Source organism: Trichomycterus rosablanca, chromosome 4, assembly GCF_030014385.1.
Source record: "Trichomycterus rosablanca isolate fTriRos1 chromosome 4, fTriRos1.hap1, whole genome shotgun sequence".
Classification (NCBI taxonomy): Eukaryota; Metazoa; Chordata; class Actinopteri; order Siluriformes; family Trichomycteridae; genus Trichomycterus; species Trichomycterus rosablanca.
In genome coordinates this window covers 2,095,012-2,109,996 of record NC_085991.1, presented here as the reverse complement: position 1 = coordinate 2,109,996, position 14,985 = coordinate 2,095,012, and the positions used below count along the sequence as shown (strand labels likewise).

The window sequence follows — 14,985 nt, the reverse complement described above, 5'->3', positions numbered from 1 at the left end:
ACCTGCTCTGTGGTGGTCCTGACCATTGAAGAACAGCATGAAAGGGGGTTAAAAAAGTCGGTTTGAACGGCCTGAGGCTAACTGTGTTAGCTTAGTAAGCTAAAACTGTGATGACGTAAAGTAGAGCGTCTAAATAATCTGCCCTATGAGTTCCACGTCTTATTAGAACCCACTCTACTGAGGCAGCTGATCAGGTAGGCAGTAGGCAGCAAGGCAGCTCACTAGGGTTTCGAACAGAGCCCATATCTGAAGCTTTGAGTGTTCACTGGCCTCAATCATTTTGAAATGGCACAACCTTGTACAGTTGGAAGAACATATTGGATGGACAACCATCTCTGCAGATGATTCTCTGGTCTGATAAGACAAAAACTCTTTGGGCAGAACGGCAAGCACATACTGTGAAACATGGTGGTGGGAGCATCATGCTATGGGGGACCACTGCACAAAATTTAAAGCAAACTACAATCCTGTCTTACCTCAGGTGGCACTTTCTGCCACCGGATGCCACACGTTCCAGACACGAGCACGCGGTGCCGGGCTGCATCCTCGTCCCCCGGACCCGAGCGCACCTCCTCGCTCTCGTGTACGCTCAACAGGCCGGGCTCGAACACCTCGCAGCCGAAGTGCTTGGTCAGGGTCTCCAGGGTGGCGACGTACTTGACCTTGAGGTCGTGCTGGCTGACGCTGTTCCTCTGCACCGTCTTGTCGCTGAACTCCTCCAGGAACGCCTTGAAGACGTTGTTGATGCGGAGCCGGGTGAGGACGCTCCTCTGGGAGATGGAGCGCTTCAGGTCGGCCGGGATGTAGGTTTTGTACCTGGAAGAAAGGAGAGGTCATGTGACTGACCGATTTATTGTAGATGTTCTCAGGATGGTCCGTTAGACCCATATAAAGTACATCAAGTGGACAAAATAACAGAAACCCGTAGTAAGATATACATCTGAAGGATAAAGTCCTTCCAGATGTATTAAATTGCTCAGGGGTCCAGGTTTTGTGCTCTTTATACCAACACCAACAAACACAAAACTCCAGTAAATGGCCGCCCATAATGTTTTCATTGGGATGCATCCTGCAGACTCCCACACACACCCTCAGACTTTTCTTTTTATCAGCCAGCGCCTGACGTCTGGAGTGAGGAACACGCTTCAACCCAAATATCCTGACCTGACAGCAGGGGTCGCTGATGCAGCAGCCCATCTGTGTCTGCTGGTACCCAAGCAGTCCGGTAACACCGGCAAGAGTAACAGACCAAGAGATGCCACCCGAGTTCCATTTTCCAGTTTAAATGACAGAAGTCTACGATTTAAACCTTTAATATCTGGCCTCTTTGGAACTCTGTTAGTTGTCCTATGTTGCTATTAAATCTTGCAAATCAAAGTTCTGCTATCGAACAGATTCACTCCTAAAAAGCTTCATTTCTACTGTTCAATCTACTGTTTCTGGTATTTTTAATCAAAAACAAGCATTTATTTCAGATACACAGATTCACACAAACAAACCACTGAGAGTTTTTACTTGAATTTCTTGGCCATGCCCCGCGTGGGCAGGTTTTTGGCAAGGGCGTCGTGGCATATGGCCATCACAGCCATGCCCAAACACTCGTTCTCTATATGCTGGGTATCTTCCTCGCTCTGAGGGCTTCGGAGTGGTGCCGTGCCTCCCTGGAAATCATGCTGGCTCTAGAAAACACACAGATAACCCATGAGTCACTTGTAATCATAACAAACAAACACGTTTAAGGGCCACTTCACAGAATTGCGTGGAGTGTGTGTGTGTCTTTGTTCAACACTGAATCTAGTAACACACACACTTAACTACTCAGAATGTGTTTTGGTCGAATCTCAGGCACCTTTGTTCAATTTTTACAAGGTAAAGGGTTAGGGTTAGGGTTAGGGTTAGTAACAGAACTAAAAGTAACAGGACTGAGTTTTTAACCTAGAATTAGTAAATACAGTCGACCCTTGAGTTACGAATGGTTTACCATACAAACATTTCGGGTTATGAACAATTTTTTTCAACTTAACATATGAACAAATTTCGGATTATGAACCGAAATTCGCAAAACACGTGACGTCAGGAACAAGTTCACTCCGACTGTCTCTCTCTCTCTATATATATCTACAGTGAGCGAACATTCGAACAGTGGACGGTGTTTTTTCTGTGTTTTCTTTATATTTTGTAAAATTCAATATTAAAATGGCCTCAAAGAAAGTGCAGAGAAAGCTTAGTGGTGAGAAAATGAACAAATCTATTACTATTTGTTGTTGTATAATTACTCCTGCCAGTAGGTGTCACTGTGTATCAGACAGAGGGGACAGTGAGTGAGAGAGAAATAGGAATTCGGAGTAAAATATTCTTTCTTTAGTGCAATTACACCTACAAGATACAACACTACTGAAATAAAGAAGAAAATAATACAGAAATATGAGAGTTATTGTTGTTTCTGGTAGATTTGATATAAAAAAAAGAAGGAAATGTATTATGGTGTATGGTACAGCACACGTACTACTGTATATTGAAATGTGATGTTTTTATGTACAGTACAGTACTACTGTGTATTGTTGTTTATTGTTGTTTATTACAGTAATGTCTATTCTATCATTTAAGATTTAAGGGAGAATATACTTGTATTCATAACAAAAAAGACATTAGAGAGGTTGGGGGTAAGGGGGGGTTTGTGAGGTCTGGCATGGATTAATTCTATTTACATTATTTCTTATGGGGAAAATAGGTTTAACTAACGAATATTTTGACTTAAGAACAGCCCTTCAGAACCAATTACATTTGTAAGTCAAGGGTCTACTGTACATGAAATATAGCAGCATGGAGAACATGCTAAGAGCACACCGAGCACAGTCTAGTGATTTCTCACAAAAAATATTTTCAAAATAAACAAATAACAACTAAGAAAAAGTGACGAATCTTCTCAGTCAGAGTTATAATATTATTAAACATACAAGGGAAAGTACATTTCCTGTTTGGAAACTCTTAAAAATAAGTGGGAAGCAGACCTGGATGAATCAACGTCAGAAGTTGTTTGGCATGAAATTCTGGGGGAAATCTTTTCTTCTTCTATTCGTTCAAGACAAGCTGTTATTCAGTTTAAAGTCGTACACAGCCTTCATTGGTCAAGAGTTAAACTCAGTAAGATTAAAGCATCTCTGGATCCCACATGTGATAGATGTAGGCAGTCCCTGGCCTCTCTCATACACGTTTTGGACGTGCCCGAGGCTCCGCGCCTTCTGGCAGTCCTTTATTGACACATTTTCTACAATATCTGGACAGGTAGTAGCTCCCTCACCATTTACTGAACTGTTTGGTGTGAACAGGAAGTAAATATGTTGTCCTTTTGCTCACTTCTTGCTAGGAGACTGATCTAAATGGCAAGACGTCACTCCACCAACTTATAATTACTGGATTAGGGAAGTGATGTGTCATATCAAACTGGAAAAGATTAGACACACCCTCAATGGATCTGTTGACCAGTTTTATAATATCTGGCAACTTTTTTTTAACTTTTGTTGAGAATTTGGAGGCTAACAGCCTTTTTTGTCTTTGTTTTCTATTACTATTATTATTTTTTTTTTTTATTATCTGATCGATTATTTTTGTCAGTTCATGTATTAATTTATGTAATGTCTTGCTGGAATTTGGAATACAATTGTCTGGTATTTGATGGGTGAGGGGTGGGGTGGGGGGGTTGTTGTACTGTATCTGTGATCAAACTTTGAAAACAATAAAAAGACCTTGTTTAAAAACATACAAGGGAAAAAAGGGAGAACCTACTAATGCTCTTCCTGTGACCTATAGTAGATACAGATAATGAACATTGCTGTTCAAAACGTGACGTGCAGCATATTTCCACATGTTTATTATCAGAAGGATGAATACGTGAGGGTAACAGGACCTGGGGACGTGACTAACACACGGATTTTAACCACATTATTATGAAAAAGATTTCGTGTCGTGTCGTGTTAGAAAATACAATTTTTTTAGTGTTATAGGGAGTTCTTAGTAACGTTTTAAATGATATATCCTACATTCTCAATTAGATGAATGTGCAGGACACTTTGCTCTATTAAAAATGCATTTTAAATCTAATTTAAACATCTACATCTATACATATTATGTCCAGGAGACCGATTGGGCAGAATGGTCCTTAACTGCCACAGCTGAAGCTATAAGATCACTCACACACACACACACACACACACACACACAGTCGTGGCAGTCTTGACTTATTAATACAGTCCAGATATTTTTGATAAGCTGAACATTGAGACTTTGGGAATGTTGCCAACATCATGTTTGACAGTAGGTACAGTGTTGTTGTTCTCTGTCCTTGTGATCAGCACCAAATCTCAGTCAAGCTTTATGAACAGCAGTGTCGGAGCCCATGCCAATATAAAGTTTGCTTGACCTCAGACAGTGGCACCTGTCTTCTAAGAGCAGTGGACTGGTTCTTTTCTGGTTCTTGGATTACATCTGACCAACCAGACCAAAATTTGGGCTTGTCTCCCATTCTTGGCAGAGAGACCACTGATCCACGTACTTTACACTGTTTGTACGGATGATCTTGTATCCTGCTGTGGCTTAGAAACGGCTGGTATATATATTTTTTACCCTATTTTAATATTTTCCAATCATTTAGTGACATGGGGGACGGGGTGCAGTTGCAGAACCTGGTGAAACACGACAGACATCAGGTTCCCAGTACTCCCAGTGTTTTAATTCATAATATGCACATACTTATGCATCAGTTTTACAGTGTTATGAACTTTATACTTCAGCAGGTTGTGCATGTTAGCTTTTGGTAATACACCGAACACGCATAACATTATGACCACCTTGCTAATATTGTGTTGGTCCCCCTTTTGCTGCCGTAACAGCCCTGTAACTGTGATGCTCTGTGTATTCTGTATATCCACCTTTCTATCAGAACCAGCATGAACTTCTTCAGCAATTGAGCCTTCGCTCCCTACGTGCATCACTGAGCCTTGGTCGCCCATGACCCTGTCGCCGGTTTACCACTGTTCCTTCCTTGGAGCACTTTTGATAGATACTGACCACTGCAGACCGGGACACACCCCACAAGAGCTGCGGTTTTGGAGATGCTCTGACCCAGTCGTCTAGCCATCACAATCTGGCCCTCAGATCCTCACGCTCGTCCATTTTTCCTGCTTCTAACATCAACCCCCCACTAACAGGTGCCGTGATGAAGAGATAATCAGTGTTATTCACTTCACCTGTCAGTGCTCATAATGTTATGTTACGCTGGTCGTGTATGTTGTATATCATATTAGTCGTACCTGGGTGTAGAGGTAGGTCAGTGATGGAGAGTCCAGCAGAGCTGCTCCTTGGTTTCCAGTTCGTTTGAGACTGTGGCGTAAAACAGCTGGAGTATCTTTATTAGTCCCGTGCCAGTTACTGAAGTAGAACCTGGAACAAACACACGGGTTACACAGAATTCATATAACGTGTGTTTCTCTTTCTGATCTTTGCATTTCCAGCTATTTTCATCAATCTAGTCATTTTTTAGTTCTCGATTGTTATTCCTCTGACTCCTGCACCGCCCACACCCTGACCGACAAGCTGCAGATTGGCTCGCATCCCATCCGATGAGTCAATATTTAAAAAAAATCTAAATATTACCCTGCCCATAAATTTCTAGATGACTCGACATCTTTTGTCCACTTACACACACACACACACACACACACACATTACTCAGAATACCTCATCCGATAGTGCAGCTTCAGTCTTGTCGTCTCGTCTATGATGAACGAGTGATTGGGAGGAAACCAGGTCTTGCTCGACTCATCGTAGATAGCAAACAGGCTACTGCATAACGGAGACAGACCTGTAAAGAAATGTGTAAAATACATTTAATTAATAATCCCAGATCTAACTGTGTGCTTTCCACCGATATCATACAGGCTCAAGCTACTCACCCAGCTTCTGAGCGGCTTCGGTGCAGAGCTCCTCCGCCGAATACGTGCCTCTCAGGTGGGTGATCTGGTGCGCTTCGGGTGTATAAAAGTTCACCTCCAGGCCTTGAGCGATCTCGGGCAGCATGAGGCGCGGCTTCCTTTTTCTCTGCAACTTTCCGAGGATCTGCCTGCCCACTTCCATCTCCACGATAAAGATTCTGTCAGGGAGCGATTCGCATCAGAAATTTACCACATTTTTACCACCGTTTCTTGTTTAAGGGCACAGCAGTCACTCTGTGCCACTAGGTCACTGATGCATTGCATTCTAATGGTCTAATGGCAGACACTCAACTTAATTGACATCCAAGACATCCAAGACTTCAAATTGGCTGCTGCGTAAACACCCCGAACCAAGCACCTTGAAACAGTCTGGAGGGGTGTTCACCCTGAATCCAACCTCAAATCTCTAAGGCCTTCAAACTATTTGTCCTCCAGTAGCTGCAGACAGCGCTTATTTTCATAAAAATATATATTAATGAAACACACAATATGGACTGTTTTTATACACTGTTTATGGCAATATATTGCCAAGAGGTTTCATTCTTACAAGACTCTGGCATCCAGCTTAAAACTGCACCAGCCTACAAAATTATTATTACATATTCTTACATATACATTATTATTTAGATACCAAGAGATCAATAAAACCAAACGTCTCTATGATCAGCCTGTGGCCAGGTCAGTTTTAAAGCAATATAAACCGCAAACGTGCGAGCTGAAATTCGCTCGAGAGCGTTCTAAATATCAAGTGCCATCTAGTGGCAGAATTGCAAGAGCTAGCAAGTCCAAATTTTTCATCGTAAATCCTGGATTTTGCCGAAGTACCTTTGATTCCATAGTACATTTCATGATCCTAGAATCACTACATTAGTTTCAAATGCTTTGGGTTCTGCAATTAGTTCTTGTTGAAGATGTTTGATGGCTCAGAACTCCAAGCCACTTAAGGATATCAAGTTTCTTTATTTTTAACCATTATGGTGTCATTCTGAGTTATTGTCTTGCTGAAACTACCTTCCCAGTTTAAGCGTCCGACAGAAGACACCCAACTGGAGAAAATATCCATCCTTCTGCTAAAAATCCTCCCCATAACATCATGGCACCAACACCACATTTTAAGCTAAAAAGCTTTACTTTAGGCTCATCAGATGACAAGATGTTATGCCATTTCATTGGAAGGTATTAAAAGTGATGATTTGCAAATACTGTGTAAGCAATGACAGGCGTTTTTGGGCAACTGGTGTCACAGTAGCAGTTCCAGTCCTTGTAGTGGGTTAAAAGATACTTACTAAACTAAACTCCAGGTTATGTGGAATGCCTGTGAGATGGTCTTGTACCCTTCCCCAGATCTGTGTGTCTTTATGAGTAAATATTGCTTAAATTATTATTATGCTTAGTTTTTTTATTATTATAACGTTATTACACAGTTGTTAAACATTAACAAATTAAATGACAATTGGTGTCACAGAACATATATAGTCCTGGTTGGTTGACCAAGTTTACAGATGTGGACTGGCCTAGGCAGTGTGGCTATAATTTAGTATTTGTTTATATTTCCTCACAAATAGATTGAAAAAATGACTTGAGTTGATGATTCAACATCATTTTAAACATGACGGGAGTAAAACTGTTAAAACTCACAATTATGTTTTTATTTTATTAAAATTAAAACGTTTTAATATTTAACAAATCCACCTGAGACCATAAATATACTGTAAAATATTCGAAAGTTATTGGTAACCAAATATAATATAACTATTCATTCGGAAAATAAGGCTTAAAGCTAAGGCTTAGTTACAATAAAACATAGACACACTATCAAGTGTGCCTAACTAGACCACTACTTTGTGTCTGTATGATATCCACAGGCGCACTGCTAGCGTGCTATAAATGCAGTAGTACCCGGATTGAGACGAAGCCATCAACCACTGTCTTGTCATACAGGAAAGTGACAAAGTATAAACTGAAAACATAGACACAAACTTACCACTGACGGTTATATTTCATCGGCGATTTCTCGTACAGTCAACCTTCGACAAATTATCCAAAGTATCACCTCTCAACGATCCATTTTTGTGTTTAATTTGGTCAGAACAACGTCTCTAGCCTCCATATTAACGAACGAAATTTGGCTTTCTTCTAGTAAATCGCGGCGTGAACTTCCCGTAAACGACGCAACTGAGTCCGAATCCGATTAGCCGACTCGGGTTTTTCCGTCTCGTTTCGTAACACGAGTCAAAATGTCATTCGGTTCTCTAAAGCATGGACTCCTTTTCTGGAACCAGCTCTAGGCGTTGGAGTACTTTCGATTCCAAGAGTCGATTCATTTTGTTAACGCTGAATTAAAACTTAATATGCATGTTGAATATAAAAATACAGTGGTAAAAAATAAATCATTTATCTTATAAATAACAGATCCTGAGAGTCATTTACTTCACGCCAGTTCACCATGTACACAAGATGAAATTAGTCTCTCTGGTTAATTTGCTTTGTCATATTATAAATTATACATTTTGGGGCATTTTGAGGCATTTCTCATCAGTTTTGCTTTGCATAATCGACACCAACACTCCTTCACACTCCTAAAAGTCTTCACACTAAACTCATAACATCTTTGAATCGATGAATCAACAACTTTGAAAGGCAGTTTTTTGAGGTATTTATTTATTTATTTTAATTAATAATTTATTTTTAATAATTCATTTATTTTTATATTTTATATTATTCTTATATTATTTATTTTTTATATATTTTATGTTATTTATTTGTTTTTATATATTTTTTTATATTATATGCATTATTGTTGACAGTAATCCTTGATTCATAGAATTACCCCCTATTACAATCCTTACACCATGGACTTGTGAAATGTTACTAGTCACACTGCAGACACACAAAAGTTTCAAAATACTATGATTAATAAAGTAAAATAACATATTTGTTTAGTTCTACTGACAAACAATAGCAAGGTTCTTGTTCTGGTCCAAACATTTCTATCTTTGGTTTTTAAGATCCCATAGATGGCAGTGGTCTATGTCAAGTCATGATAATGTAAATAATTGAGAAATTGATTGCAAACGTTTTTAAAAAGTTGGATTTTTCACAGTTTTAGCTGCATACATTAGCCGTTACATCAGGTACCGTGGAAGTCCTGCCGTGTGTGCTGAAGTTAGTGGTTCAGTGGTTTAGTGTACTCAGGAAGTGTGATTCACTGCTGCAGCCGTCTTTGGTTAATGTACTGTGACTTAAACACGACGATCTGAGCCTATAATCGGAGTGACTCATTACATTAGAAATGCTAAACTGCTGAGGGCTCCGTGTGGCTACTGCTGTGTTTATCATCAAGTGGAAACTAAAATAGAGTAGAAAAACCCCATTTGTTTGGCATTCAAAACATCAGGTCAGGAACATGCTGCATGTAGTGTAGGTGGTGACCTGGGTTTAAACCTCACTTCTGCCACTTTCTGTAGGGACTTTGGTATGTTTTCCCAGTGTATGCGTGGATTACCTTTGAATTATCTTTCTTCCCACTTCCCATAAACATGCAGATGGTGGATTGGCTGCTGTAAATCAACTATAGATGTGAGTACTGCTCTATAATGGTTTGGCTCCTTGTCCAGAATGTACTCCTGCTTTGCGGCCAGTGACCCACCTGGACCCTAATCAGGGATTTATTTCTGAAGAGAGTCAAAGCAGTGATTAAATGTCTCTATATATATGTACCCTGAAATTTTGATGTACCCTGTGGTCCATATGGTACCCATGAGGGTACTTGAACCCTAGTTTGGGTGTGATATCCTGTCCTGTTTTTGAAGAAAGCTAATTTTTAAAGCAGTGACATCTCTAGAGTGCAGGGGCAACTCTTGTACAGCACCCCTGGTGCTGAGAGGGTTAAGGGCCTTGCTCAAGGGCCTAACAGTGGTTGAATGTCAGAGCTGGGATTCAAACCCACAACCTTCCATTTGGTAACCAACAGCTTTACCCAGTACTATTACTGGTCTCTTATTGTTTATATTGTAGAATCTACTGCCCCTCCCATTGCTTATACTGTAGAATCTTCACATTTTTAACTTATATTTGCCTTTAGGCGTACCCCTGGGGTATGCGTAGGCTCACCCCAGTTTGGGAAACTCTATATTTTTATATAGTGAGTGTGAACGTGTGAGTGTGATATCCTGCCATGGTTCGAATCCCTGTCCAGGGTGTGATCCTGGCTTGAGCCTGCTGTCGCCTAGTGGCACCGGACCCATCACGACCCTGTCTACGACAAAGCACTTACAATGAATGAATGGGGTGGCATAGTGGCTCTGTGGGTAGCACTGTCTCCTCACAGCAAGAAGGTCCTGGGTTCGATCCCCAGATGAAGCGGCCTGGGTCCTTTCTGTGTGGAGTTTGTATGTTCTCCTCCGGGTGCTCCAGTTTCTTCCCACAGTCCAAAGACGTGCAAGTGAGGTGAATTGGAGATACAAAAACTGTCCACGAATCTTGTGTAATGAGTAACTGTCGTTTCTGTTATGAATGTAACCAAAGTGTGTAAAACATGACGTTAAATCCTAATAAATATATAAATAAACAATAAATGAATGAATGAATCGTTCTCAGCACAGACTCGTCAGTGAGTCGTTCAAAAGAAATGGGACGCGGCTCCTTTAAGAGTCTCTTAAGGAGGAAATAGGAAGTTCTGCTCCATGAACTCAACACAAAGCAACAAAAACAAAGACTTTTAGCGAGATGGCGGGGATTAAAGGTGATTTCTATTGAATAAATAATTCTCTTTTTTATGTTTTTAACACAATTAATGCTTGGATTTTGGTTAAAAGAGTTAGAACAGGTTTTACTGCAGCATGACGATCATAGTGTGTTTTTCTTGAGTCAGTAACTACGACAGTTGTGTAAATCTGCACGTATGTACGAATATTTACTGTATTTTACAGTCCTGAGATCCTTTATTTATTTGTTACTTTTATTATAAGTGTTACAAACAGTGTGACGAAGCAGATTTACAAAAATAAGCCATATTTAAATGACTATGAGTAAATATATTAAGTATGCTTTCACTAAACAGAACTTCGTATGGAAACATGACACATTATGAAACGCTGCAAGTGTCCCAATATTTTTGGCACATTCAAGTTTCCAAAATTTGTTTACATGACTGGTCGCGTAATGTCACGTAGGTGGCAGCATGTCCACAGTTGAGGTGACACTCATTCGAACCATGAGCAGCAGCAACAGCCTCCGCTCCTATGGGAAGGCTTTCCGTGAGATTTTGGAGTGTGTGGGACTTTGTGCTCTTTCACTTAGTGTTTGAGATGTCAGGCATTGAGAACAAGTAGCCTGGCTTGCAATCGATGTTCCGGTTCATCCCAGAAGTGTTCGGTCGGGTTGGGTTGGGGATTTGGATCTGTGCAGGATGCTGAAGTTCCTCCAGACCAAAGAGGCACAGCCATGCTGGAACGGGAACTGGTGTCCACATACTTTTGGCTGTCATGGTTTTGGGTTTTTAAAAAGGATGGCACAATTTTGTTTGGTTAAAAATCCAACAAAAAACTAAGACTCAGACTCGTTATAAGGCAGGGCACCTCTACGACCCACAGCTTTAATTACAAACCTATATCTTGGTCCTTTCTGTGCTGAGTTTGTATGTTCTCCCTGTGTCTGCGTGGGTTTCCTCCGGGTGCTCCAGTTTCCTCCCACAGTCCAAAAACATGCAGACACCGAATTATCCTATAGGTACCTGGCCGCTAGGATGCATAAACCAGTGCATTGTAGTGCCTGTCCCAAGCCCGGATAAATAGGGAGGGTCGTGTCAGGAAGGGCATCCGGCGTAAAAACTGTGCCAAATTAATAATGTGGATCACGATCCACCGACGACCCCTAACAGGAGCAGCAGAGGAAATAGATTGATCTTAACATCATGTGTGCATATTATTTACTTATTTTGATATTTCCTGATATTTCCAGCTCTGGTCGGTCTGTCCTTCAGCGGTGCTCTTGGATTGACCTTTCTGCTCCTGGGTTGTGCACTGGACCATTTCGGGTACGCATTTCCACTCACTTTGTGAATGATTCATATCGATGTTTGCTGTTTTCTTGATGTGATCTGTGTTTTTAAAATTATCTCTACGTGCAGAGTGTACTGGCCTCTGTTTGTGCTGATCTTCTACGTGATCTCGCCGCTGCCGTACTTCATCTCCACCAGACTCAGCGACAGCACCGATTCCTCCAGCAACACGTGCAGGGAACTGGCACACTTCCTCACCACGGGCATCGTCATCTCGGCGTTCGGCCTGCCCGTCATACTGGCGCGGAAGGAAGTGGTGAGGAGTGTTTTGTTGGTGTTGTGCCAATTGTTGAGATATATTACGGGAGTACAGTTACCATGAGTCAAATCCAAATGATTCTAATGAACCATGAATTAAATTTAACTCCTCATAGAAACCAAATTTGACATAGGTGTAAGTTAGTAAGTGAGCTGGTAGTGTGTGCTACCACGCAATGGTTTGCCACCCTATCCAGGAGTGTTCACAGAGGTCTCGGACCCACTGTGACCCTAACCAGGTGATTCTGATTCAAATTACTTGTATAAGTGCATTAACATTATGAATCAACTTTAAATTACTCTTATATGATAAAATCAGCTTCATATGACTTCATACATATGTATTGTACAACAGTGATTCATTTCATATGATTCGAATACAGGGTATTTTGTCATCAAAAAATAAATCCAGATTACTGTAATGAATCCTGAATTAAATAGAATTTACACAATTTCTGTTTTATTTTGAGCAATATTAAATGCTCTGGATTTATGCCACATATCCTCTGATACACCATGAATCAAATGTGCTGACAACAAAACGTTTCACCATAAATCAAATCCAAACGATTCAGATAGACTGTGAATCAACTTCAGTCGACTCCTATACTCCTAAACAGAGATAGAATATTAGAATGAATTGAATTAAATAACTCCTAAAGAATTAGATATGTAACTGTGAATCATATTCAAATGACTCCCTTACTGTGATGTGAGTCGTTTTCCACATGTTGTTTTGATTCCCTCTTCAAACGATTCCTTCCCTGTCTTCGAACAGATTAAGTGGGGAGCCTGCGGGCTGGTGATGGCGGGTAACAGCGTGATCTTTTTCACCATCCTCGGCTTCTTCCTGGTGTTCGGGAACAATGACGAGTTCAGCTGGGAACAGTGGTGAACCACTGGAGATCTTGCACATCTGGAAATGAAGAGCGACACAGGAGGGCGAGGGATGCAACACAGAAACAGCGAGGCCAAAATTGACTAATAAAGTTAATAACAGTGGTGAGGGAGCGGACTGGGGGGGTTCTTCTGGAGGGTGGGGGGTGGATATAATTTGGGACAAGCTAAAAAAAAAAGAAGGACTTTAAACTGACGAGTATCTTATTCTTGCACTATCATATCTCATTTCTGGCTTGACGTGTTGGGACTGACGTATAGCGGGTGCTTCTCATCGCTCACTGCATGCAGTTTATTATTTTAAGGGTTTATTTCACTTTACTTTCATAATCAACACTATTTTAAATCACGTTAAGATGCTTAGTATCGTGTTTTGTATTGAGTTTTTGATGTTGCGTATTTTATAGTCCAGTAATCACATGTTTACTGAAACTGCAATCATACTGCAATTATACTGACCAGGAGGTGGGAAGAGCAGCGCTGGTAAATTTCCAAGCTTTTGTACTAAATAATTGTAATAATATTAAATGTTAATAATAAAAAAGCTTTACTTTAATATGAAAGTCTTGAAAGATTTCTTTGTCAGTGCGGAGCTCCTGTCATAGTGTACAGTGTATAATCTACAGTTTATAATCTACAGTTTATAATCTACAGCCATAACATAAAAACCACCTCCTTGTTTCTACACTCACTGTCCATTTTATCAGCTCCACTTACCATATAGAAGCACTTTGTAGTTCTACAATTACTGACTGTAGTCCATCTGTTCATGCTGTTCTTCAATGGTCAGGACCCCCACAGGACCACCACAGAGCAGGTATTATTTAGGTGGTGGATCATTCTCAGCACTGCAGTGACCCTGACACGCCTCCGCCGGCTCGCCTTCTTCCCATAGTGCATTCTGGTGCCGTGTGTTCCCCAGGTAAGCGACGCACACGCACCCGGCCATCCACGTGATGTAAAAGAAAACCTGATTCATCAGACCAGGCCACCTTCATCCATTGCTCAGTGGTCCAGTTCCGATACTCACGTGCCCATGGGCACCCTGACTGGTTTGTGGCTATGCAGCCCCATACGCAAGAAACTGTGATGCTCTGTGTATTCTGACACCTTTCTATCAGAAGCAGCATGAACTTCTTCAGCAGTTTGAGCTACAGGAGCTCGTCTGTTGGATCGGACCACATGGGCCAGCCTTTGCTCCCCACATGCATCACTGAGCCTTGGTTGCCCATGACCCTGTCGCCGGTTTACCACTGTTCCTTCCTTGGATCACTTTTGCAGACCAGGACACACCCCACAAGAGACGCAGTTTTGGAGATGCTCTGACCCAGTCGTCTAGCCATCACAATTTGTAAAATGGATAAAATGTTCACTTGCTGCCTAATATATCCCCCCCACTAACAGGTGCCGTGATGAAGAGATAATCAGTGTTATTCACTTCACCTGTCAGTGCTCAGAATGTTAAGCCTGGTCTGTGTAGAACCGCAGTGCACAGGTTGAAACCTACTGGCTTGTCTGATGTATGGTATATAGAACATGTCATTAATGCTGAGAGCTGCTCTGTATGAACATCTTCTCTTAAGAGTCTCTCCTCAGAAGAACCCGAGGGACCACGAAGGGCCAACGTGTCTTCTCTAAATGTCTCCTCAGTATGCAGGTCACACAGGTTTATCATTCCAAGTGTCTCAGTGAGGAAACATTCAAGGAGAATCAGAAGAATGATAATGGAAGAAACTGTCCAGTGGTTGCTTCATTTTCTCTACTAAACAACGTCTGGAT

The 14,985-nt window shown here is 41.2% G+C and overlaps 2 protein-coding genes across 2 annotated transcripts in view; one reads left to right on the top strand and one right to left on the bottom strand.

The window, feature by feature from the left end:
- The window catches only part of LOC134312101 (tyrosine-protein kinase JAK1-like), a 32,132-nt gene extending 23,986 nt beyond the window's left edge, over positions 1 to 8,146 (bottom strand). Inside the window, exons 1-6 of the mRNA XM_062993783.1 lie at positions 7,975 to 8,146; positions 5,952 to 6,148; positions 5,737 to 5,860; positions 5,310 to 5,439; positions 1,516 to 1,679; positions 477 to 816 (exon numbers count right to left, since the gene is read on the bottom strand). Of these exons, the coding sequence (XP_062849853.1) occupies positions 477 to 816; positions 1,516 to 1,679; positions 5,310 to 5,439; positions 5,737 to 5,860; positions 5,952 to 6,132 (939 nt within the window). The 5' untranslated portion in view covers positions 6,133 to 6,148; positions 7,975 to 8,146. The remainder of the gene's footprint in view (positions 1 to 476; positions 817 to 1,515; positions 1,680 to 5,309; positions 5,440 to 5,736; positions 5,861 to 5,951; positions 6,149 to 7,974) is intronic.
- Positions 8,147 to 10,644: 2,498 nt separating this feature from the next.
- Positions 10,645 to 13,769, top strand: LOC134311289 (leptin receptor gene-related protein-like). Its single transcript, XM_062992904.1, has 4 exons — positions 10,645 to 10,734; positions 11,952 to 12,027; positions 12,121 to 12,307; positions 13,088 to 13,769. The coding sequence occupies exons 1-4, from the start codon at positions 10,719 to 10,721 to the stop codon at positions 13,202 to 13,204; spliced, it is 396 nt and encodes a 131-aa protein (XP_062848974.1). The 5' UTR covers positions 10,645 to 10,718; the 3' UTR covers positions 13,205 to 13,769.
- Positions 13,770 to 14,985: the final 1,216 nt, after the last annotated feature.